The sequence below is a fragment of the Aedes aegypti genome, chromosome 2 (genome assembly GCF_002204515.2).
Source record: "Aedes aegypti strain LVP_AGWG chromosome 2, AaegL5.0 Primary Assembly, whole genome shotgun sequence".
In the NCBI taxonomy this organism is placed as follows: domain Eukaryota; kingdom Metazoa; phylum Arthropoda; class Insecta; order Diptera; family Culicidae; genus Aedes; species Aedes aegypti.
Window position 1 is genome coordinate 23,467,951 of NC_035108.1, and position 24,981 is coordinate 23,492,931.

The 24,981-nt window shown below is 35.0% G+C and overlaps 1 protein-coding gene across 9 annotated transcripts in view; it reads right to left on the reverse strand.

The window, feature by feature from the left end:
- Positions 1 to 24,981, reverse strand: part of LOC5571255 (potassium voltage-gated channel subfamily H member 6) — a 529,023-nt gene that overhangs the window by 425,079 nt on the left and 78,963 nt on the right. For all 9 annotated transcript variants that reach the window (XM_021840247.1, XM_021840253.1, XM_021840246.1 and 6 more), the window contains exon 2: positions 9,118 to 10,182. In XM_021840247.1, the coding sequence (XP_021695939.1) occupies positions 9,118 to 9,193 (76 nt within the window). In that variant the 5' untranslated portion in view covers positions 9,194 to 10,182. The remainder of the gene's footprint in view (positions 1 to 9,117; positions 10,183 to 24,981) is intronic.

A 24,981-nucleotide genomic window follows, 5' to 3' on the forward strand; every position in this document is an offset into this window, starting at 1 on the left:
TAATGCACATAATTGGAGCGTGGCATTTCATGGATATTTACATGATATGTCATGTAAACTTCAATTTTATGTCATGTAATCCAAAAGGATCCTGTGAGGTTACGTGTCATATCACACATTTTTACATGATTTCATTCTTAAATTTACATGACTTCATGTTTACATCGCATTAATGAAATTTACATGACTTGTAATCTTCATTATTTTTAACTGTGCATATATAGGGCATTCCAACCAAAAGTAACAAATATATAAAATGTATGTTTTCACCTATTAACAGAAATTCGAAGCTTTGTCTTAAGAACAAGCTTTTGACCTTCAAACTAATTTTCAGGCCGGTCATGTTGTATGCTGCACCAGTATGGACCAGCTGTTGTAAAACCAGGAAAAAAGTTCTGCAAAGGATTCAAAATAAAATTTTGAATACGAATCTGATGCTCCCTCCCTGGTATAGCTACTTATGAGTTACATGAAATATCCAATGTTCAAACATTGGAACATATTGTCGAACAAGATAATTAATAATTTCCGACAAAATCGTTTCAATCTTCAATTTCCACGAGAAATGCATTCCAATTGTCACCTAAACATTTCTGCTTTAAGTGCACCGGTATATCAAAAACTATTTAATTCAATCCACTCCACCCACACTCGATCAGAAGTGTATCATCATCGAACGAAGCGAGAGAGAGAGAGTGGGAACTAATATGTGCCTACGGTGGATAATTGAGTGTGTGGATCAGGCAGCTCGCCAACCATAATAACAAGTGTGCACCATATGGATTTGTGTCTTTTGCCAGAATATCAACAACAAAACGAATATATGTTCATTTGACACCGCAACATATCAGCACGATTCTTGAAGCTGTGGAAAGCCATAATTAATCACACGGCTCTCTTCGCTATTATCATGTTCGCAAACAGTCGGAATGGATGGTCTTTAGGTTTGGTTCAGATGTGTCTTTTTTGTGCGTGTTAACGATACGGTTACGACATTCCGAGTGGAATTAATCTTAATTATTTTGGATTAATAAGGTAGCTTTCAAGCCACGCTATCATAAGAATCTTTAGCAAGGCAAGTTGGGATTTGCCGAACCTGGTATTTTTCGTTGAAATTTGGGGTTCCGGGTCATTTGGCCGAATGCCGTTTATCCGAATGTTGTTTAGCCGAATACCGTTTGGCCGAATGTCGTTGGGCCGAAATTGAAAACCAATGGTGAACTACAGCTAGCATGCATTCGTAATGAATTTCAATGCTGAATTTCAAAGAACTTAATTAGCTTATTCTGAAAGAAGGATTAATCATCATTGATATACAGACAAATAGCTTTTTAGTATTAGTTCAAAAAACATTCAGTGCTGAAAGAGGAACATCCTAAATGCAAACAATTATTCCTTTATCTGCTAGCGATAATAGCTGACAGCAAAAGTTTTTGCATTATGTTTGTAGTCAGCTTTTGACAGTTACTGAAAGGGTTTACGACTTCTTTTGAAAAAAACAACCTATGGTCAAAAGTAGGAAAACTCTGTTATGAACATTTTAGCAAGTGTGGTACAAATAATCATTATATCAGTATAACTAAAAAAACTGCCTATGATTTGCAGAGGTAAAATTCTCAATTAAAAGCCTATTTATTTTTAACAGTTTCAAAACCTATAGAGTTTGAAAGAATAGCCTATGATTGAAAGAAAAAAAATCTGGTGAAATCATTAAAAACACAAAACTCTAGCACACTATTGGTAACTCAGATACGAAACAACCATCAGCTTATAAGTATGATGTGACGTGTGGAGTCCATAACTTCGTCCTGAATTATCGGGTTTATTTAATCATTCTCTTCGACCAAATGGCATTCGGCCAAATGACCCTTTCGGTCAGATGGCATTCGGACAAATGGCGTTCGACCATACGGCATACAGCCAAATGGCCGTACACCGAATTTGGGGTATTTAGCTGCTTAAAGTACCTGAAATGAAACTCAAGAAGATCTTAACAGTGTAGCCAGAATTTTCATCAGGGGCAATATTCTTTTCACTCATCCATGAGATTTCCCATGCGTAAGATGTCAACCACTCAACTCAGCAGTCAAAAAATCATGGAAGGGTTGGCTTATTCGTTTGCTTTTTTGCCTTGTATTATTGGTAGAATTATTATAATTCTTACTGACGTAAACCACAACATGCAGTTTTCACGAGTTTTTGACCGGTTTTATGACTGAATCATTTTTGACGGCTTGAAAGTACAGGACTCGATTATCCGGGGACTCGATTATCCGGGATTCGATTATCCGGAATTTTGGACTCGATTTTCCGGAACTTGTTTTTGATGTTCTTGTTTTTCAATTTTTATGCATAAATCGGAGTTAATTTGGTATTGCAATACACAATATGAATAGTTTTGCAGTTTAGAACGTATTTAAGCAAATGGGGTTTTGAAAAAGTGTTTTTTTGTGAATGCTGGTCAAAATTTTTTTTCTTGTAAAGACCTCTACTGTCCCTAGAAAAAAATTCTGGTAACGCCACTGCATCATATAAATAAAATAACAAAAAAAGATAATATTTAAGTTCTTTTGTTAAGGATTTCAATCTTTTCTTAGTGATTCGATTATCCAGAGGATTCGATTATCCGGAGTGAAAAAAAATCGATACTCCGGATAATCGAGTCCGACCTGTATATATATCTGGGCCTCATTCGGTATTATGTTGGTCTATATTCCTATATTGAAGCACACTAGAATTCCATCCAGAATTAGTCGAGAAAATTGAAAATCGTTCTCGATTTGGATTGATTTTTACACATGTTTTTAGTATGATATTAGAGTTTTACATATATAAACCGATTACTCTCCATTCACATGCTAGAAAAAGCCTTGAAATTGTTTTCTTATGTTCAAATTAGGATTCCTTACTTTCATCTCAAATCTTTTTTGATCAACATCTTTATATGTGGGAATTTTATGGAACAACCAGTGAAATCAGCTCTATTAAGCTATAAGGCGCTTGAGCCAAGCCAAAAAAACAATTTTTATTTGAAAACCCTCAACCTATTTGTTCTAGCATCTTGGAAATGATTTGTATATCTACATTCTCACAAGTTGTCACTAACACTTTTTAAACATTTTGGCTACTCAGAATTGTAACTTCTAAGCCCTGTAATCAACCGACCGAAACCATATGTTATACATGTGACAGAATTTTTTTTAGCTCAAGCCTAGCATGATATGAGTGTGTATTAATTTGTAGTTTATTATAGTTTCCCATACATTCTACAAGGCTGCAAAAAAAGCCTTTCGTTCACGATCCTTGAAGTACTGCAAAAAATCAATTTTCGTCCAATCTTCATGAAATTCTGGATCAAATATTTTCCAATATCGTAGAAAAATACAAAAAACTTTTGAAATTGATGTACAAGGTTATTTTGATTCCTGTAGAAATCACCAGAAAAATGTCTTGAAATATTTCAGGCATAATGCAAGAAGAAACCATGTTGTAATTTTTGAAGGAACTCGAAAACAATTATTTGATAAAAAAAAACCCTGATTGAATTTCTTGGGATATTTCTGCCTGGAAAAATGTCCGAAAGTGTCCTTAGTATGACCAAATGCTTTGGAAGGTCCTGATGGAATTTAAAAAAATGTTTGACATAATTTTTGATAGATTCTTTAAACATGTGCGACAAATTCCATGTCAAATCGATCTTGACCATCTTTAATTTTCAACAAAATGTATGCACACATGTTTTTGTTATGATAGAATGAGTATTTTCCATAGATAAATCGATCATTTTGACTCAAGAATTGCTTCTGAAAATGGCCTATGGGTTTTTGCATGCAATTCATTCGAATATGTATTGCTCCGGAACTGTTCATGTTAGAGGAAAACGTTATATGGCGAATTTTGTAGTAAACCGTGTGTTCCGCAAGGAAAAAAAAAAACACTGAAAAAGAGTTTAATTTTATTTTTGTCATTAAAATTAAGAATAAAATTTAAAATTTATTACACAATAATCCTATTTTTAATGTTTTTTTTTTCAAATTTTGCCAAAAAATATCGACAGAAAATATATTTGCGATTTACATGATTTATTTTTTTTTTCAATCAAAATATTTTGTTGATCATATAAGATTCTTGAAAATATTCTTACCCATAATGATTATCATGATCACTTCTATAGAACTGGTGATTTTCGAGTTATTTCAAGTAATTTTTCAAAACGACGTATCTAACACTCGGAAGGAATCGAGAAAAATGTGATGCAATATTTTGTCAACCGTTTCAAATTAAAATTTTGTTTGCAGTTTGTACATTACAAGTTGAAGAAAAGAACATTTCTTCTTACCACTACTAAGAAATGCCGATATGGTTTGGATAAGATTGAAAAATTGATAAAGTTATCAAATGATCCTTTTTGTTACATTAGTTTTACATAAATGTGCATGTAACAATCAAAGTATGATATAGACGAATCATGCTTGATGCACATCAGAAACACCGGTATTTATTTTGAAGCTGCGCATAAGTCTGTTTGTTAAATCCCATAAATCGTAATAAAGTTAGTTAATTAGTCAGTTGCTATGCTCAACTAAAACGAATATTGGTTTTTGAATGTTTTCAATTTCAACTCGACCAACAGGCAAACCGGACAGAGTCGTGAGTAACAAAAGTAAATGGAGAACTAACATTTGTGAGAAATATTGCCTAAAACCGAATACTGATAATGATCCACTCCAGTTTGCCGACCTTTCATTTGTCTGAATCGAATCTCTCGATTTTCAACATGTTCAGTGATTCAGAAACAGTATGACGTATCTGCTGTTGAAATTTCATATTTTGATTCTGTACATAGGTCGTTTCACTATGGCCGTATGTACGGTGTATGTACTAGCATGAAAAATGTTGACAGTCGGGTTTTCAAATGTAGAGGATATGTAGCTGAATTAAAAACACTGAGTAAAGTGCACATAGTACACAATTATTTATTATTTTTTTAATCAAAAAATGGTCAAAGAAACACTTTTGTAGACTCAATATGTAGATTTTGCGTTTGTCGAGATATGCAAAGCAAATTCAGGTTTGTTCATTTTTGCATATACGTCAGATTGGGAAATCATGCTTGAAATTTCAAAATAGTTAGCATTTTTAAAATTAATTGCATAAAAACACCTATGAGTAATTTTGAAAGTTATTCTTAAGTCAAAATGATCGAATTATCTGTCGGAAACATTTTTTCTACCATGCTGGAATTCGTGTAAATTTCTAATAGCTCCGACTCATTCTGAATGGAATTTGCCATTTATATATGTTCTATACTGTCCATAACTGCATATTTGTAACATTCGACAAAAGTAGGTATTGAGTAAATGGAATACCAAGAGTGCATTTTATGGCAGTATGGGAGGAAACTTAAATTTCTAAAAATTACCAGGAACTCAAAAGTGCTTATTTGAGGCTGATATTTTGTACAACTCATATCGCATACTAGGTGAAAAGTCAGAAAATAATTCTTATAGAAATTTCATTGCTTTCACATTACGAGGCCCATTTATAATCTCAATGTGATTGTTATGCGGTTATAATTACCAATGTGACAAAACAACTTGGTATTTTTTTTTTTAATTTTCTAGAACAATCTCACAGACTTCAATAAGTTGATCGAAAGAATTTATCATTTGATGACTCTCCATGGTATTAACTCCATTTTGTCAAAAATGTCGAATGTGACGGTTTTGCAGTTATGGGCAGTATGGGATTTCCTTGTCAAACGCTATGACAAGTGCAAAAATTTTCCTGGCCCGAACTGCTGTATAATTGTAATCGGCTTTATTATAAGCTTTGTTTTTTAACCATGGCTTATTGAAGGTTTTTATTTTCTTGTAAACATTTGTACTCAAATTGTTCTGTACAATTCTAGATGCAATATAGGTGGAGAAATTTGTTAAAGACTTCTTCAAGGATAGTTCTTGATTTTGTTTTATAAGTTGCAAGTTGCATTTCATCACATTTTCAGAGAAATTCTGTTTTGAATGATTTAAGAGTACATTCTAGACGTGTTCAAAGCAGAATTTCAGAATTCGATTGAGATGTTTTCAAATTTTATTCAAAATATCGTAAAAACTATGTATTTTGAAATTGACTGAATGAAAAAAGATTGAGGGGTAACCTATTTTGCATAAGGACGTTTCGCATACAGACGTTTGGCATAATGGACGAGCATTATAAATAAAGCATATTATTCTGACCTGAGACGAGTCTCGCGAAGACGGTCTTCTTTTTCTGCGATTGCTTAGTTTTTTTCTTACTCCACTTTGTGTTTATACCAATTATTCGCATGCTGTTCAAACCCTCACATGTACCTCTCAGTAAAAAATGATTGAGTTTGCATCACATCGAATCATAAATAGCTGTTTGAGTGAAATTTCATGCCAGCAAACGTAGCAGACATTAGAAATAATTAATCTTCTGCTTAGATTCATCAGAAACTTTTGAAAAAACTGCTCCGCCGACTGAGGTTTTTAATAACAGTTTACTTTGAACACAATACTTTTCACTTTTTCAGCCATGCAAACGGTGGGCTGCATTTGACGTTTCGTGAGAGGGGAATCTGGGCTGCATATGACGTTGATATTTTTCCTCTTCGCGAGTCTCTCTCAGATTCTGACTATACCAAATGTCCATTATGAAAAACGTCTTTATGCGCAATGTGCCACCCCCAAATTTCAGAAATTCTGCCTGTAATTCCAGGACGAGTTCATCAGAAAAGGCCTGGCGAAATTTCCTAACGGATACGTATATAATTTTCTGAAAGCGCCACACTGAAGTTCTGAAAAAGTATACCTAAACGCATTTTGGAAAATCTTTGAAAAACTTACTGCATACCTATATGAATGTATATCGTACAAAAAATAGTACATTATATAAAAACAGAAATTACAAAATTGGTGCTTGAAGAAGTTTTTAAGTAATTTTTGTCCACACTTTTGTAAATATTTCACAAAATTTTTGAAGATGTCATATTTTTCACTCGTATTTTTTCCCTGAATCTGGCCATTGTTTTATTGAAATTTGATTGCGACATTATAGCCCAAAAAAGCTTAACCCGTATAGGCCTGAGTGAATGCAACAATACAAAAACCCTCACCGCTCAGCGAGTACTAAACGGATTTTAGTATTTTTTTTTGTTGGTTTAATAGTTCCTAAGATATATGCAAAACAAATGTTTCATGTTCACTAGCGCCAACTGGTGGTGGAATCTCGAATTTTATTGACTAAAATTATGATATCCCTTGAGCTACTGTACAACTTTGCCGAGGACGCCATATTTATAAATGGACAGGCTCCTGAGATATCTTCAAAACAAAAGTAAAAGTTTAATATCCACTAGCGATTGAATTCCGAATTGGTATTATCAGATAGCACTTCAGAACAACTTTACTAATGACACCAAGTTTCGAAATTTTCTGGATTTTGAGATACATCGATTTAAAATTGTGGTCTAGTCGAACTAGACATATGCAAATCGCCTCTTCTTAGTAAACGGATCCGATCCGAATCACTTACTTTAGTGAATCGGATCTTTAAACAGTTCAGTGATTCAGTGGCTCTTGAAGAGCGGACTGAACCGAGAGAACGGATCAAACGATTCATTTTGTGTCGCATGTGTTGTACGATCTTTTGCTTCCTCTTCGAACATTCTTCCCCAGAAACTCACGATTCGACCTGACATGGACACGATAGTTGGCCGATTTCTCATAGCCAAACCAAACAAAACATCCAAAACTATGCGTTTTCAGGTGGTCAATTTCTCTTTTTTTCGTTTTTCTGTATTGCAAGTTGCAGGATTTGTTCTAACTTGATCTCGAAGCTCGATCAAAGAAAATGAAGAAAAACATCCCATCTGTAAAGGTCCTGATAGACTATGTTTCGCAAGTTGTTACAAGCCTTAGAAATAACAGCAGCAAACGAGAACGCCAGAGAGCAAGTGACAGTAAAATCAGTTTTGCTCACTTATTGAGTCAGCTGTTTTATTTCACTGGCATGATAAACAATCCTCGAGCATCTGATAGCAGAAGTGTTTCCTAAGTTTAGAGCTCATTTAGATGGGTTATATCATGCACTGTTAGCCCCCGATATAATCAGAGCTGTAGAACAGGCTCTCATGATGTGTTGCGGATCATGATTGATACAGAGAGCGATGAATGAGAGATACTCTCAATTTTCTCAAAATTAAATCCCTGGTAACTGCTGATTCAATGAACCGACTCACGTCAAAATAGAACAACGGATTACTCGTTCAACTGAGTGATTCGTTTTTTTTAACGACTTCGGTTCATTTTGTTTATTTCTTACTCTGACCGTATATAGTGCGTTTAATATTATGCGACTTTTATGAAAGTCTACAAGCAAAGTGCCACGAACACCAACACACGATCAATCTTACGCAAGTCGATTTCCTCAGAATAAAAACGAATCTATATTTGTTTGACGTCATTCGAGCTTTCAGTCCCACAAGGAAGTGAAAGCTCTGCAGCAATTTTGTTTATGTTTACTTTCTCACAGCAAACAAAAGCAATGTTGTGACAGTTCTCACAGCAAACAAAGAAAATTTAGTCAACATTGCACTATTACGCAGGCAACTGGATTAGTCTATGTACATTTCTCACTTAATTTCTGATCTTGCCTTAAGGTGATTATAGAACGAAGCCACACCTCAAATTTTCAAGGGCACAAGACTTGAGAACCAAACAGCGCTCCGCGTTGAAAATTTATCCCTCTGGTCACCACCAGCAAGCAAGCAGTTTGTTTGATTTTCAACGCGAACTGTTATCACGTTCTCCAGTCTTGTGCACTTGAAAATTCAAAGGTTGGCTTCATTTTATAATCACCTTAAAAGTTATTGGTAACCAAGTGTGTAGTTTTTAGGGCGATATCATAAGTTAAGTCGTACAATATACAACATTTCAACAGCCCAACAGCCCGAAGATTAAACAATATTTCAACATGAATCCAAGTCCAGTTATAGCAACATTCTTATGAGGAAACTCTTCAACTACGAATAAACAAGTATCAATGAATGCAAAAACAACATCAATATAATGAATATAAATCCACACTACTTACTATGCGTATCGAATTTCCTGATTATCGTTTCAATAAGGGTTGTCTTGGGAGCGACGTGTCCTCTTCTGACCGGCATTTTCGCTTCTTGTTTGGGTTCTTCTTGCTGCGGCGAATCTTCTTTTTTTTCTACTGCTCCTTTCTCGGCTTTGGAATCAAGTTGGATCTACGAATCACTATCACTAGTTGTTGCGCGCGCACTTTTTCCGCTACCGGTAGTGCTCTACTCTAATTCGTTGATAATAATTAGAAGGCTAGTAATTTTCAAGAACGATACGAGGGTAGGTAAATTTCACTAGGAATGAGACCGCTAATAACTTTTATTCTTATTATTTTTGGTATTCAGCTTGATAGCTTACTTCGTTGTGCCTATTTATTGCTAGTAATTACTTTCCTACAACTATTGAAGGGTGTATTCGACGAAGTAAGTTGGAGTAGCGAAATGATTGTATTGATCTTTGGATATTCTGCACTACGGGACTTCTACTAGAGTCGCATTCGTTAGTATGATTTTCACAAATTACTATTTTATGGATCAAGGCAACGATTCACTTTCGATATCTTTTCCCGCGCTAGATTCGATTTCTTCGCAGAAACATTTTTTCCTCGACTTCGAATAAATCCACTTCATTAACACGAACACGTGAGACCCATTTGCACAGAGTAGAAGTTACTGGAATTTTCTTCGATAGGTCACTTCGGCACGAACATTTTCACCATCATCAGCAGCAGCAGCAGCAGTTCGACGTTAAATCCTTTGTTTCTGCCATGCCGCTGTTGGACTTTTCCGTAGACGCTGTCGTCGTCTTGGCGGCTTTCGTCGAGTTTGCCAAACACAATTCCAATCTTGGCAAACGGCGATGGCTCGACTTCATCTTTCCGTTTCCGCCTGCATCTTGGCTCTCGAAATGCCCTCCCCCCTTTTTCTGCACTGGACAACTATCCGATGGGGGGCTTCTAATCCGATTGGCGTATTAATTTCTCAGTCTCTCTGTTGTTATTGTTCGGAAAATTTTGCGGAGTCAGACAAGCTCGGTTCTGCGGGCTGGTTTCATGCAATTGCCGTGACTGCGAAAAATGTGAGAAAAGAGAAAGAAATATATCTAGGATAACAATTAACCTCGTCCTGAAAGTTGCGATGTGGAGCGAAATGGGCGGAAGAAAGGTGAAAATAACTGAGAAATTGATGTTGGCGAAAAATTGAACTCGAAATAAAATGTAGTCTCTGATCGGGCTCTTCCGCAGCTGATCATATTTGAGCACAGTGACGTGTGCTTTGTCGGGGTTTATTCATAATATGGCAGGTAAGTTATTCTATATTCCATGGAATATATTTCAAATTTAAGCAAACACGATGGTTTCCTAGAATTAATGTTCTCCAAAATACGCATTCTTAAAGGAACAAACTTAGATGTACACGAGAAATTAAAGAAGAAAACAGTGCTAGAACTCATGGAGAAAATTTTGCCTAAAATCTAGAAGAAAATAACTCCCAGACCTTTACCTCATCCCACTAACCAAATATCCTCCCCATAACAACTGTGGAGATGCAGAAGATTTTTTGGTCTCTCGGACTGTAAGGACGTGGCCAGCGCCGTTATTGTTCTTTTCTTTAATTGTGTGCTCTCGATTTTTTCACATTGAGAATGGTAAGCTAATCTCAAGCCCAAATCTCTATGTAATTCCAATTGCTCTGGGCAATCACGGAGCAGCAACTACGAATTGTACGGTCATCTATGCTCATATGAGTATAGTATTTGTTGATTATATTCTAGTAGGACGCATATATTTATTAAGGTATTTGAAATATTGTTTTAGGGTATACCAAGTAAGATAAATGTCACATCAAAATAGAGAAATTATAGAGTATATAAATAAATGGCCAGCAAAACATTTGAATGAATTCTATTTAAATTTCCGGCCGATTCACTGGAGAATTTTCACAGTAGTTTATATAAAAAAATCATTAAGTTTTAGTTTTGCTGTTTTTGTTTAAGATGAACCATACCCAAATCTTTTGTTTAGCATTCATTCAACATTATATGATGTTTCAGAGTTTCGATAATTTTTTTTATGCTTACTGAAAATTAATTAACTTTACTTTTGTTTTTAATATTTCTCGGGAGCCCAAGAACTTATCAGTATTTAGCCAAGAAATTGGCGTTAGTCTAGATGCTTTCATATAAGAGTACTTGCAGCGACAAAACAATGAAACTGCACCAATTTTTTGTCGCTGTCGTTGGAAAAAATCACATCGATTTGGGGAAGCCTTTAAACTTCTGTTTTGCGTATATTTCAGCATCCCGACCATTTAAAAAAAATGGCATCTTTGGCAAAGTCCTTCAGTAAGTCAAAAGCCATCATTGTTCAAGATAGTTGAATGAAAATTTTGCCACAAGGTGGCGCTAGTGAGCATGAAACTATTGTTTTGAAACTACCCCTGGATCTTGGCCACTTAGAGAGATGGGATCTTCTGCAAATTTGTACAATAAGTGAAGGGCTATCATTGTTCAAGCTAATTAATTCAAAATCCCGCTAATAGGCGCTAGTGAACGATAAACGTTGAATGAAAATGCTCCCAAGTGCCATTCTCCTAAGTCCGGATTTGAGATATCTGCTTAACAAAATTTTCACGGTCACTTTCGCCGCCTGGTGGCAACATATTGAATCTCATGGCTTACATAAAAGGAGCCCTTGATTTACTGAACAACTTTACCAAACGTCACCTTTCTAAATGGACAGTAGGGTGGGGCTTACTTCTCGAAAATCAAAAATTCGTGTGCTCTTCTGAATTTAAATCACATTGAAAGAGAAACTTTAAATATTGTGCCAAAAATATTTAGATTAAGAGAAGGCGTGAGCGATTTGAAGGTAAATTATCAAGATATAAAGTATGACCTTCAGTCGTCATTATTTGGTTATTTTACAATCAGTCTTGAAGTTTTAAGCATCATTCTTTTCAAAATTAAATTTATGAAAATTTTCTCCAACTTCAAAATTTTCTATAATTTAAGCAAGTAAATGTATCCCAAACTCAACCAAATTGGTTGAGTATGCATGAAGTTGTGGTCGAAAAAAGATATTTTTTAGTAAAATGCAGAAAAAAATTGGGGAAAATACTATTTACTGTGACTTGTTTTGATTTTGTTCTACAAACTTTTTATAAATTTAATTTTGAAAAGAATGATGCTTAAAGGTTTGAAATTAATTGGAAAATATGAATGTTATGAAAACTTCACTGAAGGTCATATTTTATAATTTAAAAAATCAGCTTCAAGTAACGCCACCTCTAAATTTTAATATTTTTGGCTCAAAGTTTTCAATTTCTCATTTAGAAAAAATGGTTTACATCATATACTATGAAAAGTTTTGACAAAGATCATATTTTAATTTAGTATTTCGAAATAAAATGATCTATAACAGCAATGCAGATCAAAACATGTTTTATCAAAATTATGGTTTATTTCTTTTATGAATACGGTTTACCGAAGATATTAAGGTACATACACAATTTGATCAACAAATATCACTTTCGTTAAGTCTTAATCAAGATATTTTTGTTTTTTGATCATTGCTTTAGAAACACGCACTCGGTTAGAAAATTCTCTTATTTTTCATTACTTGAATCGCGCTCAATTACAATACTCTCCATAAAATTTATATACCAATAAATACCAAAGTGGGTTATAATGATCCCAATGATAAAGTTTCGCCTTATGGTCACCATCATAGTAAAATTTGAGACAACTGTTTATTTGAATTTTCTACTGCCATTAACATTTTTAACAGAAACTTAACATTTGATTGGATCCGAAATTGAAACAGACTATTGAATAGTATATGGGACATAATAGTGAACAGAATATAGAACATAATACGAAACGGGTCTGAGTCTGACATTCAGCATGACGGCCATTCAGCTAAATGGTCATTTGGCATAACCATTTTTCATCAAGAACATCCATCAAAGAAGGGATATTATTCTGGTTATGCCAAACAGCCATTATACCATATGAACGTTATGCCAAATGGATATATTGCCAAACGATCTTATGTCAAATGCCTTTATGCCAAATGACCCACTGCCAGAATAAAATGTGGAACAGAGTATTCAATAGAAAATGGACATGGGATCGAATTTGGAAATATAAATATAATAATTAATATGGAACAGCACACGCAACAGAAGATAGAATTTGCGGTAGGATAGGAATCACAATATGGAATGATATATAAAATAGAGCTTCAAACTGTCGAGCTGAATTCGAAAATATGAAATAGAATATAGATCTACATGTTGAACAATTTTGGAGCAGAAATGTTACCAAAAAGGGACAAGATTATGCTTTTTTCCCCAAAATGTATTTTCCTCGAACGCCAGTTTCCCGAATGACCTATTTCCCCGAAAAAATGTGGTTTAAAAGGTGCTATAATAGTCTTCAGTGGCAGGATGGTGAACTAGAGCGAACGATAAGCAATCAAAAGAAGGAGGTATTCGGCCATTCTCAATTATACAAATGGGCATTTTTTTAAATTATCGGACAGGTTTGGGCCGGAGGTTTTCCGATTTGCATGAAATTTTCACCAGAGGTAGAGCTCGTGGATACATGACCAAAAGTGAAATTCAAAAAAATTATAGTGGCCTATTTTCCCGGAAAACTAGATGAATTTTTACGAGTTCTCTATATACCTCAAACTTTGAAAATTAATATCTCCTGAACTATACATCGTAGAACAAAAGTTTTTTAGTAAAATCGAAAGGAAATTTTCTCAGCAATCTATTAAAAATATAAAAAGAAAAACATTTCTCGGAAAATTTTTCACCATGGAGAAAATTGTCGGAAAAATAGCGAAAATGTGTTGTATTGTGGGCCTCATAACCGTGCGCTAACGGCGGCAGTAATTTACACGCATTGTAAGTGTAACACAGTAAACCATCCTTTCCTTTCCAGTCAGAAGAAGCTTTTCGTCAATCGGACCACTCTCCATTGGTCAGTTGGGTGTTTTGTGTGCCCTTCATCAGCAACGTTATTTAGTATTGAAGCTAACAGCCTCTATGAAAGCCGCACGGGAAGTTCTTGTTACAATCAATCATTATGGTAACGTTTGAAGGATCAAATCTCAAGATCCACTTTCTTTGAAAACTTATGAATATATTGTTAATATGTTGTTTCGGCCAGGACGTCTTTCCTACGTTGTGTCTTTTACGATACAACGGACGGCAAATCAAGCGAACGGCTTCACTTTAACAGATTTATTACCACTGAGAGGCAGCATGCCTACTCGGTGGAGAAAAGAAAGGAACTACATTCTTACAAATTCAATGGGTGTGCCTTATATAGGCGCACGATACGGCCAGACAAAACATACAATAATTATTCATTACGCGCGTACGCTTCTCAATACAGTTTTGGCGCGCTGTTGGGTTGGCGCCAACTGTAGAGGCTGCACGCTGACTGGCAGTGGAATATTCCACAGCAGCCATCAATGGAACAATAGATAGCGTCCCTGAGTGTTATACAGTTGATTGATATTATATACATGCAAATACTATACAATATTCTTCCAAGGAACAATCAGAATTTACATCAAATTTATAACTTTGTATAGAAAACAAAACTGAAAATTGATTCGCGCGCTTTTAGTTAATTATCTAATCATTTGATAAATTGAACAAAATTTGAAAAAAGCAAGAAAATTAAAAATAGCACTTTATGTATGCATAAATATCCTTTTTGCTTGGCAACTATATGATACTGAGGGTCAAGCATGGGAAACACCTACTCAGTTATTGTGTTTCCCTCACTCGCTTCCACGCACAGTCGGGAGCGAAAAAGCCGTTTTTTACCAAACCGAACGTTTCAATTTCCAGTGCCCATTCTGTTTCTTCGGCGAGCACTAAGCGAAACAAAAAACGGCATCTGATCAGTCGAATGCAATACCGAAATTCGGACAAAGGACAAACATTTGAAAAGGGCCCAAGAGGTCTTGAGCTTTTTTAAGAAACGTTGCTGTTGAGCCCTTTTTAGCCCGCCCACGCAAACTTACCCCACTATCAGAAAGATTTTGTGTTAGCTCTTCCTGATAGTGGTATTGGTGAGCGTGATCGAGTTGAATTGGGTTCAACAGCGGCTTGCAAAGCCAATGTTTACCAATGTGGATGTGCCCTTTTGAAATGTTTGTCCTGGAATGATTGTTTACATTCTGATTCCGTTTGAATGGCATTCGGGTTTGAGTGCTAATGAGCGTTCACTGACTGGCAGTCCACACCACGGAATGATTCAGTGAGTAGGAATCCTCTCAGTCAGTTCAATGCATTCGGCGAATGGATGCTAAGTGCATTAACTCGTGCCTCGCAGATACAAGTGTATTGGTATTCACTTCTCTTCGCGTTCCTTCCGATTGTCGCTTTTACACAATCGGTTTCGACGCTTTCATGCTACACTCCGCCTAGGACGGTTCAGCTATCACTGAATGTTCGATAGCAGCAGATTGTTTGCTATTTTGCATCGGTGGCGTTCGGGTGAGTGAGTGAATTTTCCCATGCTTGCTGAGGGTCAGTTCCTATTACCTATATTATTAAATGTTAGGATCGTTTTCAATTAAAGACTGTTGGTCTCAATAGTAAAGGTTACGAATAAAGGACATACAAAACATCCAACAGACCAAAGGAGAGTGGTCCGATTGACGAAAAGCTTCTTCTGACTGGAGAGGAAAGGATGGTTTACTGCGTTACACTTACAATACGTGTAAATTACTGCCGCCGTTAGCGCATGGTTATGAGGCCCACAATAGAACACATTTTCCTATGGGAAGCGTGCGGGTGGTCATCGGTTTTTCAGTTCTGTCGCCTAAACGGTAAAAGATACCACTTTGGCGTCTATGGACGAAAGTTAGAGTATGAATTGATAAAACAAAAAAATATTTTTTTGAAAATTTTTCATGATGCAGACGATAGTTTTTTCGCCATTTTTCCGACAATTTTCTTCATGGTGAAAAATTTTCCGAGAAATGTTTTTCTTTTTATATTTTTAATTTCCTTTCGATTTTATTAAAAAACTTTTGTTCTACAATGCATAGTTCAGGAGATATGAATTTTCAAAGTTTGAGGTATATAGAAAAATCATGAAAATTCATCTAGAGTTTTTCGGGAAAATAGGCCACTATAATTTTTTTGAATTTCACTTTTGGTCATGTATCCACGAGCTCTACCTCTGGTGAAAATTTCATGCAAATCGGAGAACCTTCGGCCCAAATTGTCCGATAATAAAAAAAATCCCCTAGTGTTAATAAAAATGCTGAGGACGATAAAGCTTAAAAAGCCGCCAATAAAATAAAGAAGGGTGCATATCAGAATGGCTTGTTCATTCACCACCTTGATATGTATAAGGTTATGACAATTATTTGTGCCAAACCTTTTTCGGAGAAACGGGATATTCGGGAAACTGGTGTTCGGGGACACGATATTCAGGTAAAAGTAGCACAATAATGTGACAAAATATGAAACAAAATACGAAAGAGTTTAAGGAGCATAACATGTTGCAGAATATTGCAGTGCATAAAATAATAAGGAGTATTATATAGAACAGAATGTTAAACAGAATATAAAATGTAATATATTATACGAATCGTAATATGAAACAAATTTGAAACAGAATAAGTATTCAACAATATGGAAAGGAATATGAAACCGAATTGAAAAAATGATTTTGAACAAAATATGTGGAACAGAATGTAAAGCACAATATGAAACGGAATATTGAACAAATTATGAAACAGAACGTTAAAGAGCATGATAATCAGGAAAAAAAGAGAATTTTGGACGAGATGGAATTCACAATATGGAACAGCTAATAAAACTGATAAATATCGATGGCATAGAATAGAATTAAAATAATTAAATAGATTAAAATTGCACAGATTGAAATATAAAGGAAAACAGATTTGAATGGAAACCTGGAATCTGAATGGATAAAGTCGAAAAGTATGAAATAGGGTGAGATAAAATAAAGTGGTAAAATGTTGTAAAATAATGGGATCGTTCAATTGATCTGTTGCAGGGTTGTTAAAGTTAATCAACGATTAACGCCGTTAACATTAATTTTGTTCCTGATCAATGTCAACGACGTTTCGTCGATTTCAATGGTTGTTAACGTTAACGTCAACGGTTTGCTTTGAATCAATGTCTACAAACAACGTTAATCAACTCGTTGATAGCTTTGTATCCTGTATGAAAATTTTTTGCTACATAGATAAACAAATTGTTTCCATGCAGCTAATGTTACCAAGGAGAGAAGAAAAAATCCAAGTTCACAGCTTTTATAGGTTGATTTTCAAATGATTCAACGCTATTTTGTATGAGTGTTCAATTTGCTCGGTCGCGTTCCATTTCTATTTTTTGTATGGCACGGTTGAAACAGTTCAGTTCAGAACCAAGTTCATCGATGTGCGGGTATGAACCCTCGGATCGGATTTGGATTTTCGTTCAAGAAAACAGATTGCGTCTGAAGCCAAAAACCAGTTAATGAAGATCACCAGTATGTGTAAGCACTTCAACAACCGAGAGCAGCTGTGCCAGGCTGGTAGAACGTTGCTTATCGATCTATGGGTAAGAAAATTCTGAAGCCGAAGAAAATTTCAATTTTTCTTCCGTAACTTTTTATAATTTTGAAATCTTAATTCTTCAGGTTGAATCACGACTTTTCAGGATAGACCAAATGAAAAGGATATTGAGAAGGCCTAATCCCAGGCTCATGAATATCAACAATCAAGGAAGGAACTGAATATCGAGAAGGCATTGTTCGGTTGAATTTGTCAGTCAGCTTTGGTGTTTGAGTGCAGAAATGGATGAAATAAAACTTCTTATGTCAGTCACATATTTTAATAAAAAAAAAAGTTTGTTTCAAGAAAACTGTTTTATTTGTTCTTCACAAGTAAGTTTCCAATGCTTTAAGGGGACAGAATTCGTCATTTATTTTGGAGGAGATACGTGATGAGGGAGAGTTGTTACAGTTTCTACAGTTGACATTAATTTCTGGAGAAAATTGAAATGTCGCAAAATGATTCATAGCATGATTACTATGTTTGGTTTTCATTACGTCAATCGCAGAACTGGCCTGAAAACATGATAAGTAAATAATCATTATTTTGGTATAGGCCCTTTTCAAAAGTTTCTCTTGGAATCTTGATTTTTGAAAACAAAGCATTACATTTGTATCACAAAACTCTTGAATATGACAGAAGATGGCGAAAATACCCAGCGAACCATGCATCGTATAAGAATGTGCATCCAAAATCACATATTCGTACATCAAAAATCAGAATCGCACAAGATGCCAGACTAAGCGTTATCAATGTCAACTTAAGATGTATATCAATCTCCAATACGATTCGTAAACGACAATCGGTGTTGACAGTAAAACATGTCGATAATAGTGCATCACAAAATCGCGTTAAGTTATCTAAACTGACAGATCATATATCAATCTAGAAAGCATCATGTGAAATCAAAATAACTTAGCAAAAATTGGCACCCAAACTTGATATCAGTTGACGATGGACCTTAAAGTACCACAAAGCAAGTGTCGCTGTACATGAAACATGCATTAATGTTGGCAAATAATCGGGTAACCGTTGGTGGTACAGTGGTAAGGTGTCCGATTCCTAATCCAGAGGTCTTGTGTTCGACGCTTGCTGGAAACTTTTTATTTTTATGTTCATCCAAATTTTGAGGCATCGTATTTCTGGTCGCATAAAGTCTGAAAAAGTCATGCCAAGTACGCATATAGCCTCCTCTTTAATAGGTATATAGCCTTTTCATGCATTCTATACGATTGAATTGATTCATATGGAATGATGTATAACACAAGTTATACCAACCAAAATGTTGACTGGGTATTGTTTTGCCTCTAATCTATATGATAACAACACATAGAGCAACGGCTTCATAAGTCACTTTCTCGGAGATAACATTTGATTCCAGGTACTTGACGTGAGAAGCATGTGTTAATAAAACAGGTTCGTCCTCATCTGAAGACGAACCAAACAGGATTTCAAACGTTTTTTCGATAATTTTGCAGATGGAGCAAAAGTGATCTAATGCTTTTTGAGGGAAATGATTAACCGATTCCAGACGATGTTGATGAATAATTCCCGTTGAAATTTACTGGAAAGAGACCTTCAGCTTATTACTGGTTTATCTACAAAGGAACTTTGAAGTACTCATGCAAGAAACTAGGATGGTGCATTATTCTGAAACTTTCTTGGCTCCAACCATGGAGCAATTGCAATATTAAGAAAAGTTTAGTAGGAAAAAGATTGTAAGAACATTCCAAAAGGACATCGAAGACGAGTCCTTAAGAAGATTTTTAAAGGTATTCTCAGAAAGATTTTTTTTAAATCCCTAAATGAAATTTCTGAAAAAGTTGATTGCCGCTTTTTTCAATACACTCTTCTAAAATTCATGAATAAATTTATGGAATATTGATAGGTAAAATTTGTGGATATTTCAGATAAACTCTTTGAAAATGATGACTGCCATTATGCAAGAATTCAAAGAAAACTACTTCGAAGGAACCATTGAATCTTTTCTGAAAAAAATATCGTGAAATTTCTGTAGAGTTCTCTGGCAAATGTTCTTACGAAAGTTGGAAGCTTAACGACTGTAGTTTGATCCGGAATTGTGATGTTATCGGCCTTAGCAGTCCAAGTAGCAGCAAAAACAACTTCGCATCTACATCCGACGGTTTTGGTAATAGCTGCTACTTAGACTGCTATTTAAGGCCGATAACATCACAATTCCGGTTCATACGAAATAATGATTTCTGTTTTTTGTTCCTGTAGTTTCCGTTTTGATTTCTTTGATGTTTTTAAGAGACAACTTTCGATTTGTTTCTTTGATGGTACCTGACATAATTTAAGGAAGAGTTTAATGGTTTTTTTTTAACAAATCCATGATAGATTTTCCGTAGGACTGTTTGAATGAAATACAAATACAGAGATAAACATGTAATGGAAAACGGAACACAATAAAGAAGAGAATACGTAACTAAACATCTATAGAACAGAATATTCGAAACATTATATGTAACTAAATATGGAACATAATATCGAATATGAAACAGAATGCAGAATTGAACATGGAATTGTACAGAATCTGGAAAATAAATTTGAACTAATCATGGAACAGAATAAGGAACAAAATGAGGAGCAGGCTATGGGTTAGAATATATAACAGAATATGAAAAAAAAAATAAGCATGATCTTGAACATATGGGACAGTATACGGAAAAGAATATGGGACGAAATATTGAACATCTAAAGAATATCGAACAGAATCTGGAACGAAGAACATCAAGAAATGAAACAAAATACAAGATGTGGAACATATCATGGAATAGAATCCGAAACAATGTTTGAATCAAAACATGGAATACAATATGGGAGGTAGGATATTGAGCCGAATAAGGATCAAAGTGCACATTTAAAATAAATAGCAGAATCCTGTAAAACATATCACCGAATTCGAACTGTAAACAAGAGGAGTACAGATTTCCCTGTGAAATTTGTTTTTTTGCCGAAAAATCACGTAAAATATATTATTTTACCGAAAAAATCCGACAAACAAACTGTGGTGACCTTTTCTACATGACCTACATAGCTTTCCATTTCTATACATTTCCTACATTCCAACCGAAAGTAAAGCATAACACCAAACATACCAGTAGCAACCTTAAAGCGCTGAGTAGCAAACATTCAAACTTCCTTATTCATGCCACACCAGAACCAGGTCATTAGTATAATAAAACAAAGGCATGGTCGAGTTGCGAGCGTGCTCTTAACAGCTGACCGTATAGGCTTAAGAGAGTGAGAGCGTGAGTAACGCACTTATGCGAATGTCCAATTGAAGTAGTAGAATGTAAGGTAGCTATAAGTATATGGAAAAATAAACAAAAGGCAATCAGTTTGATCAACCGCGAAGTTGCGTGACTTATGCATGTCAATTAATCCGAACCATCCACGCGACTCGCTGATGGCGACCGTCCTAAGTGAACCTGTGAATTCGCACTTAATCAAAAAGCGCCGCGAGGATTAATAAGAGACAGTTACTGAAAGTGAACAAGTGCAATTAGTGATCAGTGCAGAAACGAACCATAAAGCACTGTTGGGAAGAATGTCGAAATTAATCGCGATTTCCATAGCAATTGTAATTATTACAACAGTGATTGTCGTGAAAATTTTAAAAGAAGAATTTGACAGCTGGTGTGAAACTATGAAGCAAGCAAAATACATCACCCTTACAAACTAAGTGAAAGTGAACTAAAAGTACAAAAATGGGTGCAACCGAGTCGAAAGAAGAAAATATCATTGTGGCTCAGCAAGCCCAACAAGTTGCTCCTGCTGTAACAAAAAACAGTTTAGAATCGAATGATATTATCGCAGCATGTTTTGTACTGGCTATCTTAGCCACAAGCGCATATTTCGTGTGGCGTTGTTTTAAAAGAGAAATTGATTTGCGCATAGCGAAAAGTAACAAGAGTTCGCGTGTTACAAATGTATGAACAAGAACAATGTGATGTGACTAATGATTAGTGAAAAATAACATTGAAAAAGCAACGTGTCACGAAGAAGATCCATCGCAGTTCCAGCATGAACCAGCACAGTGGTTCCAGCAATAACCAATCAACAAATCGTCAAAATGAAGGTCATCGCCGCATTCGTCCTCTTCATCGCCGTCGTCGGAGCCCTGGCAGCAGAGGAATACAGTGCACCATAACGCACCATAAAGATAATTGATATGTGATCGGTATGTACAACCAAAAACAAGTAGATGAACTATTATCAAATCTCCAGCAAGAGCTGAAAACCCTAAGAAAATCCCCAAACAGGAAGTATTTAAAAACGACCCTGTTAGATAAACTTAGGAAAGCAAAAGAATTATACGAAAATATTCTATATATCTTAGAAGACTATGATCAATATCATCAAAAAGCATTATTAAGAGATGCTCGTTCTTTATTTAGTGAAATAAAAATATTCATTGATATCAGATTAGACTATGGTAAGCATTTGATTAAATTTAAAGCACTTGCGAATATAATAATTGCATTTTTTAAACTTCGAAAAAAACATATACAAACAAACATGTTCGATTATAAAACGGCTACTTCTTTGGTACAACCATACGATGGTTCAGTTGCGGGGTTAGATGCATTTATAGATGCATCCAATCTTTTATTGGAAATTATTCAAGCTGGTGAGGAAGAAATAGCCGCAAAATTCCTCAGAACTAGACTTACAGGAAAGGCTCGTATTGGATTGCCAAATGAAGCTATAACAATACCTCTAATAATCCAAGATGTTAAAAACAGGTGTCAAGATAAAACAACGCCTGAGAGTATCATAGCAAAACTTAAGGCGATAAAATCTAAACAATCAAATCAAAAATTTTGCGAAGAAGTTGAAAATCTCACTATTCAACTGAAAAATGTTTACATTGAAAGCAAAATTCCTGCGGACGTTGCTTCTAAAATGTCAACTAAGATTGGTGTAGAAGCCCTGATAAATGGAGTCAGTAATCCAGATGTGAAACTGATACTGAAGGCAGGTACATTTACAGATCTCAAGGATGCGATCCAAAAAGTAAACGAAAATATACCAGAAATCGATAATTCCGCCCAACTACTAACTATGAAAGGAAATCACAACTTTCAACAAAAATTTAATAATTATCAAAATCAATATCGGAATCAAAATAATAAACGATACGATTATCGTAACAACAACCGTGGACATTTTAACAACAGAAATTCTTACGGTAATTATTCTACCAGAAATGGAAATAATTTTCAGAATCGCATGCAACCGCGATACTTTAATAGTAATCGAGGTCATAATAATCGGAATAACAATGCTAGAAATGTCTATGTAGCAGGTGCTGCTAATGTTCCGAACTTGAATCCTGAGTCGGAAATACAAGAACGCCCCTTCGACAATAATCAACGTCAACATATGAATCGACATTTTTTAGGTCAAATGGATCAGCTGCCCCATACAACACCTCGAGCTCCATTTATACAATAAATCTGAAGGCAGCTAATTTTGTCAATCTTTGGTTAGAAGGAAATCGTGAATGTTCCTTTATAGTTGATAGTGGTGCAGATATCTCAATAATAAAAATAAATAAATTACCACCTCAACATATAGTCAATGAAAATAAACGGTTCCAAATTACAGGTATAACGCATGGAACCCAGGAAACTTTAGCTGAAACGTTAGCAACTTTATATTTTGAGAATGACATAACAATATGTCATAATTTTCAAACTGTCGATTCACAATTTCCTATCCACACTGATGGCATATTAGGCCGTGATTTTTTATCTAAATTTAAATGCAATTTAGATTACGACCATTGGCTATTGACATTTAGAATTTTCAACGAAGAAATCGCAATACCAATTGAGGACAATTACCAAAACAACATATGCATACCTGCACGTTGTGAAGTGGTGCGAAGAATACCAAATTTGAATTTATCTAAAGATTCTTTGATATTGTCTCAAGAGATTCAACCAGGTATCTTTTGCGGCAATACCATCGTGTCACATCAAAGTCCATTAGTAAAATTTATTAACACAACTGATTCATCAGTCATTATTACAGATTTTGTCCCAAAAATTGAAAATTTAGAAAACTACAAACAGGCAGTGAATACAAGTTGTACTAAACCTCATAAAAAAAGAGTACAAGAAATTTTAAATTTGACAAAAGTAGATGAATTTCCTCCACACATAAAACATTCTCTTAAAAAGTTGATAGAAAAATATGAAGATATTTTTTCGCTCACAGATGAAAAATTATCAACAAATAATTTTTACTCTCAAAACATTGAACTGACAGACCAAAAAGCGGTTTACATTCCCAATTATAAAATTATTCATGCGCAAAAAGATGAAATTAACAGACAAATAAACAAAATGTTAGAAGATGACATCATCGAACCATCAACTTCACCTTTTAATTCGCCAATACTGTTAGTTCCTAAAAAGTCCGATAGCAATGAAAAGAAATGGAGATTAGTTGTTGACTTTCGTCAACTCAACAAAAAGGTAGTTGCGGATAAATTCCCGTTACCACGTATTGATGTAATTTTGGATGAACTGGGCCGAGCTAAATATTTTAGCACTCTAGATTTGATGGCCGGGTTTCATCAGATTCCGCTAGAAGAATCATCAAAAAAATACACAGCATTTTCCTCTCCATCCGGACATTTTAATTTCAAAAGATTGCCATTTGGGCTTAATGTCAGTCCAAATAGCTTTCAACGTATGATGAACATAGCAATGGCTGGATTGAATCCAGAATGTGCTTTCGTTTACATTGACGACATCGTAGTTATTGGATGTTCAGTCAACCATCACCTGAATAATTTATCAAAAGTCTTTGAAAGGCTGAGATATTATAACCTGAAACTCAACCCTATGAAATGCAAATTTTTCAAGACCGAAGTAACATACTTAGGTCATAAAATAACAGATTGTGGAATTTTACCAGATGATTCCAAATTCAAAATTATAAGAGAATATCCTGTACCTACAAATGCAGATGAAGTGCGTCGTTTTGTAGCTTTCTGTAATTATTATAGGAAATTTATTCCTGATTTCGCAGAAATAACTAAACCTCTCAACGATTTGTTAAAAAAGGGAGTTAGCTTCAAATGGAATTATCTTCATCAAGACCGATTTAATAAGCTCAAAAGTTGTTTACTTTCTCCAAAAATTCTTAGCTATCCAGACTTTACAAAAGAATTCATTTTGACAACAGACGCTTCCAACATTGCTTGTGGAGCTGTATTGTCTCAAAAAT